This window comes from Pseudochaenichthys georgianus, chromosome 11, assembly GCF_902827115.2.
Source record: "Pseudochaenichthys georgianus chromosome 11, fPseGeo1.2, whole genome shotgun sequence".
In the NCBI taxonomy this organism is placed as follows: Eukaryota; Metazoa; Chordata; class Actinopteri; order Perciformes; family Channichthyidae; genus Pseudochaenichthys; species Pseudochaenichthys georgianus.
This window is the reverse complement of record NC_047513.1, coordinates 18190651-18209498: the sequence shown is the minus strand read 5'-3', so window position 1 is coordinate 18209498 and position 18848 is coordinate 18190651. Positions and strand designations below refer to the sequence as shown.

Sequence of the window (18848 nt, the reverse complement as noted above, 5' to 3'; positions counted from 1 at the left end):
GAGCACCGGAACGCCGCTCCAGCCCTTAAAATATTGCATATAAGGATAATAATCCATAAGGAGCCGTACACATGCCGCAGTGTTTGCGTGGCTGTGTCTTTAGTTGTAAACACAGTGGCGATCTGTTATTCGCATCTGGTTAGCTAGCTATGCTAACAATGTTTTCTTTTCTACAACCAGGTGGAAGAGAGCTAGATGTTGAGGCTTAAATAACCTCAGCTCAGTGAGGTTAAGGCACACCTTGATATGATCATTATAGTTATTAATGAGACTAAAGGAAAAACTGGTATAAAATACTATATGACAGTAACAAAAAAGTTGTTAAAAATAACAAGAATAGAGTTTAAAAGGGGAGTGATTTGTAAAATATCCAAAAAGAAAAATATGCTTACAGTTCTGTTTCATATGGATGTTGAGAGATGTATCCATAGATCTCTTAATGTTGCTCTCAAAGTGTACCAGATTGATGCTTTTAACTTCAATATTTTAAGCAAAGGTTGAGTTCAATCATTTGTACGACCCTCGGAGGATGTTGTAAAAATTGAAAGGAAAAAGGTTCCCCACCCCTGCTGTAAATAATAATAAAAACCCTTGATTTTTAACTTAAAGGTGGGGTAGGTAAGTTTCAGAAACCGGCTCGAGATACACTTTTTGTTATAATCCATGGAATGCTCTTAACATCCCGATAGCAATGAATATCTGAAGTGCTTTGACAAAAAATCCATAAAAAAATGTCCTCTGTAGAAGCCGTAATACTGTAAAAAGTACAACTTGACTCGATGATCAGCCCAGATTTACAAACTCCTGGCAGGAAAAGCTCCAGCTCAATTCTCACACTGAATTTAAAAAAAGTGAGCGGGGGACTGCAATATAAGAGAGAAAGAAAGAGAAACTTTGAAACTGTTAAATTGTTATGATGTGTAAAGACTGATATTGTTCTATAATCGGCTGAAACTGTTAAGTCATGATGTGAAATGGGTAACAAAGAAAAAGGGAAACTCAAGCTGCTGCTACACTTTATTTGATTTATCTAAAATTAAGCACTTTTAAGATGTACATATTTTCAAAAGCTATTTTATTTATTTTCTCTATTTTATTTGTAAATGCAGCCCAAGAGGAACATTACACATATCCACAGTATTCAATGTTAATTGACAATAAATATTGTTGTACTTTCTTTATTTGATTGGCAGTCAGTTGTTGATTATGCAGACGTTGATAAAGCTACAGGTCACTTCAATATATATCACACTAATTCATGAAGTAACTTAGACATTTTGATGTTCCGGACCTTTGCATGGGGACATTTTCTCTAACTGGACCTCGTTGAATTTTAGTTGAAGACCCCTGTACTAGATGCTAAAGTGGTCTAAAAACACGCACCCATCATACACACGCACACAATAATGAAGTGGACAAAGTGCAGTTGCGTTTCAAGATTTTATTGTGCTTTGGGACAGATGATGTCAACGATCACTGAAACACTTGTATTTCTGCCTGCATCCAATGCACGGTGCTGGTGTGGCACATCTGCATCTTTAAGGAGCACTGATCAGTTAGTTGGAGATGGGTGCGGCAGGCCTGGTCAGCTGCTGGATGATTTCCGCCACCCGCTGCTGGAAGCTATCGATCTGGGGCTGGAACTGAGCCTTCACGTTGGCGGCCAGGGGCTTGATCTGGGCCTCGGCGTTGGAGGCCACGGTCTGCAGCTGCTCCTGGATTTGAGCCACCAGGGGCTGCAGCTGAGTCTTCTTCTCATTCACGAAGCTCCTGTGGGGTACAACATGAGCACCATGAGACAAAAGCATACATACTAGAATACAAAAAACAATCTGACCTGCATATTACACAACTGGTTAAATAAACAAGTGCTGTACTTATACAATTAGTGTGTCCTTTATGAGTATTTGCAATATTTTATCTGAATTGTATAATGCATTTGTGGTGCTTTTTACTTAATATATAAAGCTCTAATTACTTGGCAGTAGATATTTATATATATATGCACCCTAAAATTGAAAGTTAGAAATTATGATTTATTCAGTGGTGGAAAAAGTAGGAGAAATAAAAGTAAAAAAAACATGCATCAATATATACTTAAGTACTCCTTATACAACATTTCAGAATTATATTATTTCACTGGATTATAATTAGAGATATATTTGTCTTCAGCACTTGTTTATACCTCCTTATACTGTTCATAGTGTAAATACTTCAGTTGTTTATATCTGTCGGATGCATGTATTTATAGTATACAATGAATTACACTGCATTACTAACAGCATGTCGTTGTTTCAGTGCTTTCTAATCTGTCTAAGTGTACATTAAAATAATCCCTTATGTCATCATATATTGTAATGTATTACATATTAATGTAGCAATAATCTTAATCTCCAAAGTGATTTACTAAAGCTGCATGACAGCCAGTAGATGTTCAGCCCTCTGAGGAGTGACTGAACTCTCATTTATTTGGATGTCTGCCTGTACTCACGTAGCCTGGTTGGCCAGGTCGTGGGTCTGTATGATCTCGGTCAGGTCCTGAATCATCTTGTTCTTCATTTCTTCAAGGTACTGACCGAGCTTTTCAAGATCGACAGCATCTTGGGCAAAGCTTCCTGTGGGTTTAAGGAAAGTCAATGTTAAGAATGTTTTTCTGCCCAACAGAATACATGCACTGTCAAATTTGAAGAAAGTAAAATGTAAAGATCATACCTTGTGCCAGAGCAAGCAGAACAACGGCTGCGATGAGGGAGAATTTCATGGCTGCTGAGTGGAGGAGACCTACAAAAACAAATATACTCAATTATTATCCATGTTTGATATTATCTGGGGCCAGAGTGCTGTGTGTTCCTCTCTCTATTATTTCTGTTTTTGCAATAAAACCAAAATGAAAATAATAATAATACATTTAATTTCAAAGCGCTTTTTCAGGTGCTCAAAGACGCTTTACAGTGGTTTGATAAAACATGATAAAATAGAAAAAAGCATCAAGATGAGTCATTAAGTTGTTTTCTGAAGTTGAATCGATATTTGTTTCTCAATCAGATGACTCACTGATGAAAGTTCTCACATTTTCCAGGAATCAGTCGGTCTTCTGGTAATAAAATAAATATTTTCTAGTTTGTCCAAACGCTCACATGTCAACTTGTAAACTTGATCTGGCTTATCAGGGATGTCCTGTCAACACTAATAGGTGAACCTTGACTTTGGAGTAATTTACCACAACAATGTGTTCCCAAGATCACAAAGTTAACCTTCATGTTTTGGAGCAACAAAACAAGATTTATTTAGTATTAATACATCTGTTGTGAATTTAGAATAAGATATGTTTAAGGAGAAAGAATATTTTCATACCGTTGTAGCCCACATTTATTCACCCAATTTAAAGTGCCTAAAATTCATTTTTTTTAACCAAGTTATCGCATAGTTTTTCCTCTTCTCTTACACTATGCTTCTCACACCTCAGTGGTGAATACTACTTTGGGTCATTTATTTATTATTTTAAACTTTTAATCAAGCTTAACATCTGATTGGCCATACTTGGCCTGATTCCATACTATTGTCACAGTTAAGTTAAACATCAATGAAATATTGAAAGTAATTTTAGATAACAAAAGTACTTCAGAACCAGAAAATGGACTTCAACAAGTTTCAGAATTTGGTTGTTAACTGAACAGAAGACGTTTAGATGATTTTACTCATGTTAACCATAGTATACTTTATACTACCCTGATATAGAGTCAAACATGATTTGTATATCTCATTTAGACATCATTTTCAGTCAGAGTATCAAAATAGAGAAACAGGTTTGCTTCTTAAAAACAGCTGTTGTAGATGAGAAATCTAAACCAACATAAAACGTTTTTTCACAAACTAATAAAACTGAATCAACTAAATTCAAAGAAATAGATTGAAAGGGATCATGCCATAACTTTATATAAACGTATGACATTGAAGACTTCAGGAGCAAATGCTACCCATATTTAGCTATTTTAAGACATGTCTTTCTTTAGTTCAAATTCACCCCATCCTATTGTCATTATTAACACCTGCTCTCTCTTCAAATCTCTAAGAGACACCACATTTGACTTTCAAAGCGTTACATTTCAGTCATAAGTTTGTGGACTTGTCTCTATAGTTAAAGCCCATAAGCAAATGATATGAACACATTCAGACTCACCTGTACTGCAGGAGAAAACTAGACTGGATGGTGCCTTCCTGCTAGACTCCCACACCTCTTATAGTCACACATGCTGATGCAGCGCCGTCCTCCTGTGAATCTGATTGGACAAGATAAAGCAACAAAACATTATTGGATGTTTGGGACAGCGAGGGGATCACAGCGCCGACCCTTGCTGCTCGTCTGCCACCTGGGCAAACAAAAGCAAAGTCCCTCTGCTGACTGTCCAACACCAGAGTGCATCTTATCATAGTGATTAAATAAAACGCTCAATTACTGAGAACAGCATCACCACGATGATGTTGAGGCCAAACTTTGTTATTGCCACATCAGCTGCAAAATATATGATAAGATATAAGACAACTGAAAGGCTGTCCTGTTTTATCCCTGTTGATTTCATTTTTGTTTTAACATACCCTGATTAATTTATAATTATTTTACAATTGTTCACAGATTTTGTTACTTTTGTCAATAATGGCACCCTAAACTAAGCTTTTAATTGTATTTACTCAACTTTACTTCAATTACGGTTGTCATCGGATCATGATTCAATCATTTACATTTAAAATAAGGGATGAGTCATAAATGACCATTCCTTAGCTTTCATGGTATTTTTTTAAGGCACTGATGAACTGTGATTGATTGATGGATGTTGTGCTACAATTCTTGGAGCATTGAACTGAAAACACAATGAGTACACGGAAATTGATGTCAGGTTTTGGCCGGAGAATTGACAATGTTGACAGAATTACTCACAGTTGTGACAGTACTTTCTGCCCAAACCAATTATTCTCTTCCCCTGCTCTTAGAAGCATAATCAAGCGTCTTTGGGTTCGAGAAAAGCACTATAAAAATACAATTTATTATTATTATTATTATTACTATAATCAACATTACATTACAAGACGCTGCAAGTCCTGTCCCCGGCCGGGTCACACTATCCTGTTACTGTCTGAAAAATAGATTGTTTTATCTTCATGTCTAAGACACAGCTGTAGTTGAAACTCAAGCACAAAGAAAGTCCAGCCTCATCAAACTGGTAGAAACCGCTTCCCCAAGGCTGGAAAGAGAGCAGTTTAAATGATCAGAACATAGACTAAAGGGCCCTGTGAATAATTTCCTATAAGAAATGATCTGTGAAGTTTTCATGTTGAGCGGTGTGTTGCCATGACATTTGGGACAGAATCACATTCCCTTGAATCAAAGGCTAACATTTCAATTAGTCCTGTACAGATCTGCAAAACGAATTACGTTCCCATCAGCCTTAGCTGTGCTCTGTGTTAGTTAGCAAAGGTTAGCATGTTAAAACTAAGATGTCATGTTGGGATGTAGCTCATTTCAACACTGTGCTTAAGTATTGCCTCACAGAGTTGCTATTGTGGTTGTGAACATACTATTTATTTACCAGGGTTGGGGAGTTGTTGTTAGGGAGGAAACGGAATTTTGCAGTAGCTTGCTGGTAGTTCAACCACTTTTATATTTTCATCAATGATAACAGTGATTCAATAGTCGATTAGAAATGTTTTGCCTTTTAGTTGTTTCCAACCTTTTATTTTGGGTTCGAAAGGAATGCTTTTTATTTTATTTTCCACTGTAATAACCCCCTTTTGACCAAACAGACCACGTTTTCTTTCATGCATTTAGCCATCCCAAGACACTTGACCTTTATGTAGTGCCTGGATGACCTTATGTGAAGACTGTTTTAGTTATTAAGATTGTGAAAGTCAGATGTTACAATACTCACAAGTAAACAACAACTTTGTTATTTTAAAGTAAGTAATACAATGTGATCCTTATTTCTCTAGTGGTATTGAGGTTATATCTCAGACGTGAACATGGTGGCACAAAGAAAACAGAACAATGAAATACCATTTTAATTTGGCATGTGACTCTTTTGTTTAAGACTTTTCTACAATATATATCACATATATACAGTATATGGTCAATCTAATCTAATTGTTTTACTATTTAAACAAACTTTTTCTAAGTACCTTTAGTTAACCAAACTGAATTCCTACTTAGAGTAGCTCTGCTGAATAGTTCAACTTCTTCCTTTGTGACAAAGTTGGTGGCTTGCAAATCTATGGTTTTAAAGTAGCTTTCCTAACACTGTTATTTAATATATATATCATGAACTCTGATTATGTGCTTTTACTAAATGTCTACTTGACAGGTAGGGAATGAGTTCAAGTTCAGTGTGCTGTTTGGGAGTGAATACAAAACCTTACATTTTAGAGTTACAAAACACTGTAGTCTTTTAAAATGTCAGCTGCTCTTTCGGGCAACATATGACATTCGTTATTGCGGATGAAAACCTTCTACCTTTGGTTTACATCCAACAGGGTGTTACTGCTACCAGTTTATCTTTATAGCTGTTGTAAAATAATTACTTCTCAACCCCGAATCCACCCCCAGCCATAAACCAGTCAACACGGGGGAAATTAGGAATACAGGGGAATTATGTGAGAAGTGAACATAAACAACGGGAGCTGTTTAATAAAACTTGAACAACAATCCTTTGAGTCTCTTTTCATGTACTGGAAAAACCCTTTCACTGGAGTTTTAAAAATCAGGTTTTCACTTTAAAGCTTGATGGAAACCAGATGTGGGAATCTCTCTGTCCAGAGTGTGTTCACGGCGGGCCTGGACTCCCCGGGTGGAAACGGCTTTAGGTTGTTTACGTCTCCCAACCCATCCTCTAAAATAAAAACAAATCTGGTATGCAAGGCATGCAGGGAAGACACTGACCTGAGTCTAAACGCTGCACAGCAGGAGGAGGTGGAACTGTTTGATAGAAAGTGGAGTAATGTGTGTAATTTCGCTGAACATAAACTCAGAAAAACCTTGAAAGAGAGACAGAAGAACATTTCCTAAATAATATTTTAGGGGTTCTTTCTCTTGTGGCAGTAAATGCAGCATTATGATGTTTTATAGCGTTGGTTGTTTCATTTACATTAACAATGTCTAATATCTAATGTTGATAAAAGGACTCAACCTTGACCTGAGTAAAACCTTAAAAAACATAGTCTAAAAATAAAAAGCAACAGTCCTGAACACAAAAAGTGAGTATTATCATCAAAATGAACTCCAAGTATAAAAAGTATACTTTTCATTAAGCAGAATGGTCTTTCAAAGAGTTATATTATTATAGCATCAGTTCTTCCCACACGTTTTTTTATGTAAGATCCTTTTAATGTTGTATCTGTGGATACTTCGTATAGTACTAGATTGATAATATGTTACTCCATCTTATCCTGCTTACTTGTTACATGTTAAAATGATCAACACCTTAAAGATCAACGTAGTAAAGTAAAAAAGCAATACTTTTCTCTAAGATGCAGTGGTGTAGGGTGAAAGTCTAAAGTATGCTTAATAACTAAAGTAAAAGTAAAAATTGTACTGGAATACTTTCACATTCCACCACTCATATCTTATGAGCTAATATAATGATTTTTATTATAAAGTACACTATTCAGTACTGATATATAAGTAACATTATTGTATATATATATGTTTGATCAGATTCTGTGTTCATCCCCTTCATAGATAAAGTAAAGCAGTATTATCAGGGAAATGACCTCAGAGTTACTGTCTCTGTAAGATAGGAATGTGACTGATACAGTATCATATGATTAGATTGTTACCGATGCATCAATGAGTAATCAGGACTTTACTGTTGTAGCTGGTTGAGGTGGAGCGAGTTTAAAGTACTTTATTAGCTGCAGTTCACTGTTTCCCAACTTATAGGGGTCAGGGCCTACTTCAAAGGGTCACAGGATAAATGTGATGGGTCTAAGCATGAGATGATTAATGAAACTGTAGAGAAGACAAAAAACAAAGTTCTGAAAAATACTATTTATAATCATTGTTTGGAAATTGCTATAATCGTTGCTTTTGTTCATCAATCATTGGAGCATTGTACTTCTTATGGTTTTAAACTAATGTAACTGAAACAATATGAGAGGTTAAGAGGGGATAATAATATTTCATTATTTAATGTAGTGTATGTAAAGTAGCATAATATACAAAACCTCAAAGTACATTTATTTTCCACCACTGGATTTTTGACATGTAAGCTTACTTCAATAAACACACAATGTTCAGGCCAGTGGTTTGTTATAAGGATATTGATTCAATCAACAGTCAGAGAAAGAACTGATAACAAGAAGTGGTCAAAAAAGGTAAACGGCCCTGCCGAGACGACGCTGAAGTTGGCTTCCGATTCAGAGCATCCGATTAGGCAGTTAAGGGGAAAGTTAAGGAACATTTAATTTACAGCGCTGAGCGAACAATCCTCCGTGTTTGAACCTCTTAAATCGCTGCATAGCCGATTTATTTGGACTGGATTATCCTAGAGAGGCTAAAGAGTCTTTATAACACAGTTTCAGATTTGTGAAACCTTCATTCTATTTGTGGAAAATACAAACAAGGGAGATTTCAGTGCTTTTTTCACATGTAGACCACATTAGACCAGGTCCTGATCTAAAACCACTAGACCTACACTCATGAAATCTGGACTGGATTATCCCAGAGGGTCTAAAGATTCTTTATAACCCAGTTTCAGATTTGTGAAACCTTAATTATATTTGTGAAAATACAAACAAGGGAGATTTCAGTGCTTTTTTTTTTTTACATGTAGACCACATTAGACCAGGTCCTGATCTAAAACCACTAGACCTAGACTCATCAAATCTGGACTGTATTATCCCAGAGGGTCTAAAGATTCTTTATAACACAGTTTCAGATTTGTGAAACCTTCATTCTATTTGTGGAAAATACAAAAAGGGAGATTTCAGTGCTTTTTTCACATGTAGACCACATTAGACCAGGTCCTGATCTAAAACCACTAGACCAAGACTCATCAAATCTGGACTGGATTATCCCAGAGGGTCTAAAGATTCTTTATAACACAGTTTCAGATTTGTGAAACCTTAATTCTATTTGTAAAAATACAAACAAGGGAGATTTCAATGCTTTTTTCGCATCCTGACCACATTAGACCAGGTCCTGATCTAAAACCACTAGACCTACACTCATGAAATCTGAACTGGATTATCCCACGGAGGCTAAAGATTCTTTATAACACAGTTTCAGATTTGTGAAACCTTAATTCTATTTGTGAAAATACAAACAAGGGAGATTTCAGTGCTTTTTTTACATGTAGACCACATTAGACCAGGTCCTGATCTGAAACCACTAGACCTACACTCATCAAATCGGGTAAGTTTGGACAGCTAATTAAGGAAGAATAAAGTCTTTACTTCTCAAATTTATTATAATTTTTTGTTGCAAATAAAAATTCAACAGATAAGTAGGTATACTTATATAAACTTACAGTAATGTATTTACAGTTGCAGGCAAAACATTTCAACAGGAAATTAAATATAGTCTATAACTAGCATTGTTCAAGTTTACTTTAAGCAACAAGCTTTGTTTGCCTAATTACAGTATGTCCTCTTGAGTACTTGCTTGGAATGTGAAAAACATTGCAAGATTAGAAAATAACACTTTGGTAACAATGGTATGAGACAGTTGGTTCATTGTAATCCTGTCTTCTCTCAGAAAAATAATTGCTATTCATATGTTGCTTTAGGACAAAGCAGCAGAAGCTGTTCAAAATGGATGAAAGACTGAAGGTTAGCCTTTTTCTTTATCTCATGAACCTGAATTCCTTTCATTTTTTTGTTTGCTATGAAACAGTATTTAAGATACGAAAACGTTGTAGCTAAAGAATTATCACCTAAATGAGGAGTATACACTTATTTTTATTTATTTATTCATTTGTTTAACAGGGACAGTGCACATTAATTAACATTCCTGTAAATGTGCCAGAGTTAGCCAAGAGGCTATTTTTCATCTGTTGTCCCTGGACAGATTTTATAAGTGAACCTAAAACAAATTTCATTTAAACAAGTGCAACATACATTACTGGAATACTTAAATACAAAGACAATAAAACAAAAACAAAAGAACATGTTGTGACGACCCCTCCCCCCTTCTGCCTGTCTGTGCTCCTTGCCTTGCTGTCCTCTGGCAGGTACTGGGAGGGAGTGTCGTCCTGTTTGTGCCCTGTCCTGCCCCCCGCTGGGAGGTTCACTTTCTGATCCTGATCTGCAGCAACCTCAGCCTTCCACCTGTGTTTGTATTTTCACAAATAAAATAAAGATTTCACAAATCTGAAACTGTGTTATAAAGAATCTTTAGACCCTCTGGGATAATCCAGTCCAGATTTGATGAGTCTTGGTCTAGTGGTTTCAGATCAGGACCTGGTCTAATGTGGTCTACATGTAAAAAAAAGCACTGAAATCTCCCTTTTTTGTATTTTCACAAATAGAATAAAGGTTTCACAAATGTCCAACTGGGTTATAAAGAATCTTTAGACCCTCTGGGATCATCCAGTCCAAATAAATCCAACCTGATCTCACCAGAATGCGTGACTCCACCACGACTCCTTAACACCGCATTGCGTGGTGGAGTCACGAACTTTGTTACATTTACGTGTCTGCACCACGCAAACAACCCCAATGTAAAGTGAATGAGGCTCCTTTGTCGTGGTGCACACACGCATTTCTACCACATCCCGCAGTGAGCTTTTATTCTATAAAACGTTTTTTAAAATATACTTTATAGCTTGTAGTAACTCACGGGAGGCTTCTTTTATTTTATTTGTATTCATAATAATTTTTATTCTTCGTCAGAATGTATTATGGTGCATTAGTTACGAATTTTTGGTCTAAAAAAACAGTGCATTGTGTGTAATACAACTGTGATTTTTATTACATTAGTTTGTTTTTAAGGCAAGAGCTTCAGCTGTGTCAAATAGATTGTTCCCTTTAGTTGACGTTTTTTAAAAGAACATTATATTCCGATTTGATCATGTCCCCTTTATTGTATAGAGAGGCGAAGTCACGCCCATCTACTTCCGGCCCATGGGACCCCGGAAGCGAAACATTTACATTGAATTCAATGGAGAGAGAAAACGTATATTTTGATCCCGTTTGAATTGTGCCACGAACTACACATATGATGTTTGTCAATCTTAAACAATAAGTTCCATGTCAAAAAAGTCAAATTTTGTCGTAAAACTGTTGAAATATAAGACTATTAAAAAATACGCGACTACAAAGACTACAAATCCCAAATCCCATTCTGGCTCGCGTAAGTGATGTCACAGGCGATAATGCTCCAAGTGGTTGTGACTCGTAATTAAAGCGAAGAAGAAGAAGAAGATCTCATAACTGATTTAGAGATTGCTAAAAATAAATTCACTTTTACAAGATGCCTGTGTGCTTTGTACCAGGTTGTAATCACATAAGTGATCATACCACTTGCTCGTTCTATCGATTCCCGTCTGATGAAAGGACCAGGAGTCGCCGGATCAGACATCACATGTTGTGCATGGAACACAGTCAAGTTAGCTACCTAGCTAGTAGCGACGAGTAGCGAGCACGTTAGTTAGCATTACATTACTTTAGTAATGGTAGCCTTACCATGAAATTATTATTTTATTACATGAAGTAAACTAAAGCAAACAGATATTGTTTCTAAACTGTATTAAAGTAAACAGGTATTATCTATGAACTGTATTGAAGTGAAACATGTATTATTTGGGACTGTTTTAAAGTAATCCTATATATATAAACCTTCTTACATACACTTTCCCAGACAACCCTGACACACACCACACACACACACACACACCACACACACACCACACACACACAAACACACACACCACACCACACACACACCACACACACACACACACACACACAACACCACACACACACACACACACACACACACACACACACACACACACACACACACACACACACACACACACACACACCACACACAACACACACACACACAACACACACACACACACACACAACACACACACAACATTACACTCCCTGACCAAGATATCAAACACACACACACACACTTTCCCAGACACCCTGACCACACAATACACTCCCGGACCAACACACACACACACACACACACACACACACACACACACACACACACACACACACACACACACACACACACACACACACACACACACACACCACACACACACACACACACACACACACACACCACACACACACACACACACACACACACACACACACACACACACACGTCCTTTTCAAGGTTCTTTTTGGGGCCAATATAATCTCAAGTACTGATAGCTTTGCATGACATTCTTCTGGACGTGTTTCATTGTGATGACAGTAAGGGTGAGTCAATCTGTTTGTTGGAAAGACAGTAGTTGAGTGATTACTGAGAGAAAATTATTAGAAGAGATAATTATTTAAAGTGTTGTTACTTTAAAGTGTTGTTACTGACCTTTTTCTCTTTTATTTTCTTTCCCTCACCTGTACCTGCTGAGACCCTGAGGAACATGCACACTGACCTGCCCTGGCAACCTGATTTCCACTGTACGTAATAGTATTTGGTTATGGTATATTATTTATATACATCAAAGGCACAATGCACCCCCCAGAGACACACATGTATTGAGTGTGATATTGTGCATAGGTCAAGTGAAATCATCTTTACACACTAGAAAACTGTAGGAGCGGCAACTTGTTTTGAAATTGAATTTGTAATATCCGATAATAAAGTTGTTCTGTTTTCTTTATTCTTCTCTCTTCCCAGCTCCATCCATCACCGTGCTCTGTTCCTGCAGGTCCTGCTTGCTAATCAATGCTTAATTTTTTTACACAATTACAAATAACGTCAATGTATTGTATGACATGAAGTTGTGCTTCATTCGGAGTCAATAATAATAATTTCATTCTGAAGGTTGTTTTTAAGTTTACTAAAATCTATCGTTTCAACTGTTTCACTTTATAAAAAGGAACAGGTGAGTAGAGCATCATTGAGTTTCTTATTCTGTCAGTCAACCCTAAACAAATTGATTGTACCTTTTTAATAATTACCTTACATGGTCGCCAAAGTTAAATTAACTTCAGAAAATCAAATGAATTAATTTCTCCAACAGTCAACTATTTTCATAAAGAATATATATATTTTTCAAAGTCAACTTTATTGTCAATCTTACTCAGTTTGTGTTATAGACAGAGAGATCAAAAAGACTTTTAAATAAAATAAATTATACAATTTACAGATATGTATACAAATATATATATATATCCTATATACACCATCATGTATAATGATGGTGGACACTTCACTGTCTGGATGGCAGCTTGCTGGTCTCTGCTCAGTCGCATTGAGGCAAGCATTGCCCCCATGCCCCTTCACCAGCTCCGGCACGGTGACAATGGCCTGATGTTGAGGCCGCGGCTCTGGCTCAGGTGACAAAAGCCATGCCATGCCACACTGTGCGCCCCTCAGTGCAGACCTGAACCAGTCTACATCCTGAGTGGCGATGTCTCTGGCCAGTGGGTTGTATGTCTCCTCTCACTGTTGGTAAAGTTGAGACACCGGCTGGACTACTTTGGAAGTGCCAGGCTTCCTCCACTGGCACTCAACATCTGTGGAGCTGATCTGCCACATGGCACATATTGCCAATGCTGCAGCGTGGCTGCATTTGTACATCCCCCGTGCACAATCACAGACAGCGCTCTGCATCGCGCCATCGTTCTCCCATGCAGATCTGTACAAATAAAGTAAGTACCATGTTTGTTAGCATGCTATAATAGATTGAATGAGCAATAATACAAGGATGGTCCGGATCTGGGGGTGGGAGGGGTTATTTTTCCATAGTTTTGTCCTCTTGTCTGATTGTTGTTATTGTTTGTTTTTTCTGTATTTTTTGTAATTTGTGTTGTACTGGTTGTGATTGTACATTGTATTTTTCTAAATGTGTATGAATATATTTTTGAAAAACATTTGATCAACAATAAAAAAGGACTTGGTCAGGATCTAGACTCAGTGTGTAGTTAATTAATTAATCAATGCTCTCTACATTAGGAAAACACATACCAGTGTACCAGAGGGAGTCACACACAGCTGTGCCTGGATAACCAAACAAATTGACAAGATAACCAAAACCCTTGAATCTACACACAGCAAATAAACTCAAATGACACAACGAGATGTAAAAGGAGATCACACATACAGTATAGTCGATATAAAACTGGCCGCTTCAATCTGAAGAGCAACTAAAACAAAACACGGGAGTTTACCTTGTTCTTGTGAACACTAATGTTATCCACAGCATACACAGAGACCACAAAGTTCTTTAGGAGAAAACTAGTTCCTGAAACAAAACACGTTAGTGTACCTTGTTAGCTAATGTTAGCTAGCTGACATTGACATTACACATTGCACTCATATTACTCACCGAAACCTTTGTAAAGCCGGTCCCGCTGCTCTTACAGAACCGACTAACTCCCCTTTCGTGTATGTACAGCTCTCAACGTGTCCAGATTTTGTAGTGATGTTCACCTCGTTTTATACTTTATTCTCATTCTGAAAGAAACAGGTGCAATTTTGCTAACGTGACGGCCGTCTTTGTGATGGTGACGCGTATTGTGCGAGACCAGAGACCTGTAGTTCACTCAGCGGTTTCACACAAAAAATATGTAACTTCACAGTTTTACGACACATTTTTATTTTTTTGACTTGCAAAATATTCTTTTAAATTGACAAACATCATTATGTGTCATTCGTGGCACAATTTCAAACGGGATCAAAAGATAACCTTTCTCTCTCCATTGACTTCAATGTATAATTTTACGCTTCCGGGGTCCCATGGAGGCTCCCGGAAATGGAGGGACTTCGCCTCTCTATTACGGAGAGCAATGTGAGCATCCATTCCCATTGGATAACGCAGGATTTTACACCCGGAAGTAAGTATACCTCTTTACTGTCGATTGATTTACAGTGATATCTGCATTACTGATCAACTTAAAATCACCAGATTATTCTTGTTGATTACACAACATTGGTTGGTTTAAATGGTGTACAATGCTTTTGTAATTTTTCCCCTTCGATTCGGAGAAACAACATTTGTTCAGTTTAGGATGGCCGAAGACACTACACTACCCAGAATCCTCAGCTATCGTTTGGGACTACACCATGTGCTTTGCTTGACAAACCCCGTGGTTTGTCCTCAAGCTCTGTGATTGGATGTTGGATGTTGAAGTTGACGCTGAGTGACAAACAGTATTTTGAAATGGAATGAAACCCATCGATGGCGCACTATTCAAAACAGGAATCGAACGTGTCCTAACCCCCCCCCCCCCCCCCCCCCCACCCACCCCCCCCCCCCCCCCCCACTTAGGTCACAGGCTCCTCCAAACAGTGCAACACAATAAAAGAGATACACAGAAAAATAGTGCAAGTCAATACAAAAAGAAAAATAGTAAAAAGTGAAATAGTGCAATAAGAGTCTATACAAGTGATTGGAATATATGATTATTAGACACATCATTTCTAAGTAGCAGCCAGATGAATATTACGGATGTTATTTCAAAGTTCAGGTGTTTAATAGTCTTATGGCCTGTGGGATGAAACTGTCCCTGAGTCTGATGGTTTTAGTCCGGATGTAAGATAAGATAAGATAAGATGGTACTTTATTGATCCCAATTTGAGACATTGTTTTTGTTGCAACAGCATAAAAGACAAGGCATTTTACAATAAACAAAACCACAAATAAACAAGAATAGAAGAAAAGAAAAGAAAATAGAAAATATAAGTGTTGAAATAGAAAACATAGATGTAGATATTATATATGCAAATATACATATTCAAAATATATGACAATGGAATATGGAATATCAAATATTGAACAGATTATATATGTGTACAATGTTACAGCGAGGTTGTATTAGAGAAACTATGGAGCAGAGAGTTCTCTTCCAGCCCAGAGGTGATTTATTGTACAGAGTTATTGCAGTGGGCAGGAATGTGTTCCTGTATGGGTCCTTGTGACAGTGGAGCTGCAGCAGTCTGTTGCAGAACTCCGTTGACTGTCCAGCTGCAGGTGGAGAGGATGGGTGGGGTTATCCATCATGGACAACAGCCTGTTCAGTGTCCTCCTCTCCACCACAGCTTCAAAGGGGTCCAGCTTGATGCCGATGACAGACCCAGCTTTCCGGATCACTTTATTGATCCTGCTGGTGTCACCGGCTCTGATGCTGCCCCCCCCAGCAGACCGCAGCAAAGAAGAGTGCACTGGCCACAACAGACTAGAAGATCTCCAGCATCTTGCTGCACACGTGGAAGGATCTCAGCTTCCTCAGAAAATAGAGTCTGTTCATCCCCTTCTTGTACACAGCGTCATCGTTGATCCTCCAGTTCAGCCCATAAGTGCACTCCCAGGTACTTGTAGTCCTCCACAACAGCCACATCCTCTCCTAGAATGCGGCTGTTGTGCCAGATGGCAGCAGACAGAACAGTTTGTGGCTGGGGCGGGGGGGTCTTTTATAATCCTGAGGGCTTTCTTTAAGGTTAACCTGGTTATTTTTACTCCACTACATCTATTTTAGTTACTTTACAGATTCTGATTAATGATGTGAAATATAAACAACCCTTAAAGCAGACTTTAGTTACACCTGAGTAAAATTCAGGGAAGGTGATTGTTCAAGTGCCAACAATCAGGAGAGATATTTAATTGGAGGACTGGCTTATCTAAAAGCCAGTTGAGTAGCACTTGAAATGTTTTGGCTCTATGAAACCTGATGTACTTTATGATTCTGTTTTCTTCAAGGTTGTTTTTGTTGGTCGAATGCACTTATTGTAAGACGCTTTGGATAAAAGCGTCAGCTAAATGCAATGTAATGTAATGTAATGATTGTTGGTGCTTGAGAAGACTAAATATGTATCTGCAGATCCCTATAAAGTATATACATTACTCGTTATTCTCTACAGATTAAAAACTGTATATAATTGCTATTTTGGACATCCCTTTTCAAGATGTCAATATTACTCTAAACGTGTAATAACGTGCTTTTAACCAGTAGGTGGTTTGGGTTTAAAAAGCTGTCAAGTTTACAGTGTTAACAAAATAAAATATACTGCTGTTTCTGGTTTAGTTTACGACCGGATATTGTTATTGTTTTGATATTTGTAACACAAAAGTGATGGAAAAAAACCCACAGCAACACATAAAAGATGGTCTTAACATGATCCAGCGTCCTAGTAGTTAATAAAAAACAATAATATCAAAACAAATTATTACTACTAACTTTATTGTGAAATTAAAACAGAACGGTAAAAGAATAGTTTTCCGGTCTATTCTGAGCCGATCTCTGTAGATAAATACAAATACAGAACGACGACATATGTGTAAATCTTTATTGCAGCCAAACCATTTATTACAATGCATTCATGTGAAGACTTTCAAAGAGTAAAGCAAGCACTGCTGAATAAAGTATGATTTATCTTTTACGAAACGTTTTTTTTTATATGGAATGCAGTCAACCAATCACAGAGCTTGAGGAAACGCAGAACAATAGCTGAGGATTCTGAGTAGTGTAGTGTCTTCGGCCATCCTAAACTGAACAAATGTTTGTTTCTCCGAATCGAAGGGGAAAATTACAAAGCATGTGAAACAATTTAAACCAATCAATGTTTGTGTAATCAACAAGGATAATCTGGTGTTTTTGAGTTGATGAGTCGTGCAGATATCACTGTAAAATCAATCGACAGTAAAGAGTATACTTAACTTCCGGGTGTTAAAATCCTGCGTTATCCAATGGGAATGGATGCTCACATTGCTCTCCGTAATACAATAAAGGGGACATGATCAAATCGGAATATAATGTTCTTTTTAAAAAAACGTTAACTAAAGGGAACAATCTATTTGACACAGCTGAAGCTCTGGCCTTCCTTAAAAACAAACTAATGTAATAAAAATCACAGTTGTATTACACACAATGCACTGTTTTTTTAGACCAAAATTCGTAACTAATGCACCATAAAATAAAAATTATTATGAATACAAATAAAATAAAAGAAGCCTCCCGTGAGTTACTACAAGCTATAAAGTATATTTAAAACGTTTTATAGAATAAAAGCTCACTGCAGGATGTGGTAGAAATGCGTGTGTGCACCACGACAAAGGAGCCTCATCACTTTACATTGGGGTTTGTTTGCGTGGTGCAGACACGTAAATGTAAACAAAGTTCGTGAATCCACCACGCAATGCGGTGTTTTAAGGAGTCGTGTGGAGTCACGCATTCTGGTGAGATCAGGTTGAATAAATCGGCTATGCAGCGATTTTAAGAGGTTCAAACACGGCTGTATATTAAATGTCCCTTAAAGGCCCTGACCACACAAGCAGTCACCAGAGGACTAGCCGACGCTGAAGTCGGCTGTTGCCTGGCCGGTGTTCTCCTGCGTTTTTGGCCATGTGTCGCACGGGAAACACACCGCCACCGACTTCAGTGCATGAGTGGCAAATAACTCTCCTTACCAGCAGGCGTGGCGGTGGTAGTGTGTATTCGTCATTCAAAGAGGCAACAACCGGAAGACAGAGAAGAAGAAAGAAGAAGAAGAAGAGATCTTTTCTCCGTATATATCATACAGAGCTGGCCTCTCCTGGATCAAGGTGATGAGCAGGTCTTCGTTTGCATCATTCCAGATCGCCATGATGAGATGAAAATGAATAGCAGTCTGTGTGTGCCTTCTTAAATCGTTTGTTTACGTCCCTCACTTCCGCTTCGCTTCTCATGCA

At 37.6% G+C, this 18848-nt stretch overlaps 1 protein-coding gene across 1 annotated transcript; it reads right to left on the bottom strand.

Annotated features, from left to right (window-relative positions):
- Positions 1–1426: 1426 nt before the first annotated feature.
- Positions 1427–4230, bottom strand: LOC117454764 (type-4 ice-structuring protein LS-12-like). The gene is made up of 4 exons (XM_034093927.2): positions 4181–4230; positions 2713–2781; positions 2492–2615; positions 1427–1770 (listed from the first exon to the last, which is right to left on the bottom strand). Exons 2-4 carry the CDS (start codon positions 2759–2761, stop codon positions 1557–1559), a joined length of 387 nt encoding a protein of 128 aa, XP_033949818.1. The 5' UTR covers positions 2762–2781; positions 4181–4230; the 3' UTR covers positions 1427–1556.
- Positions 4231–18848: the final 14618 nt, after the last annotated feature.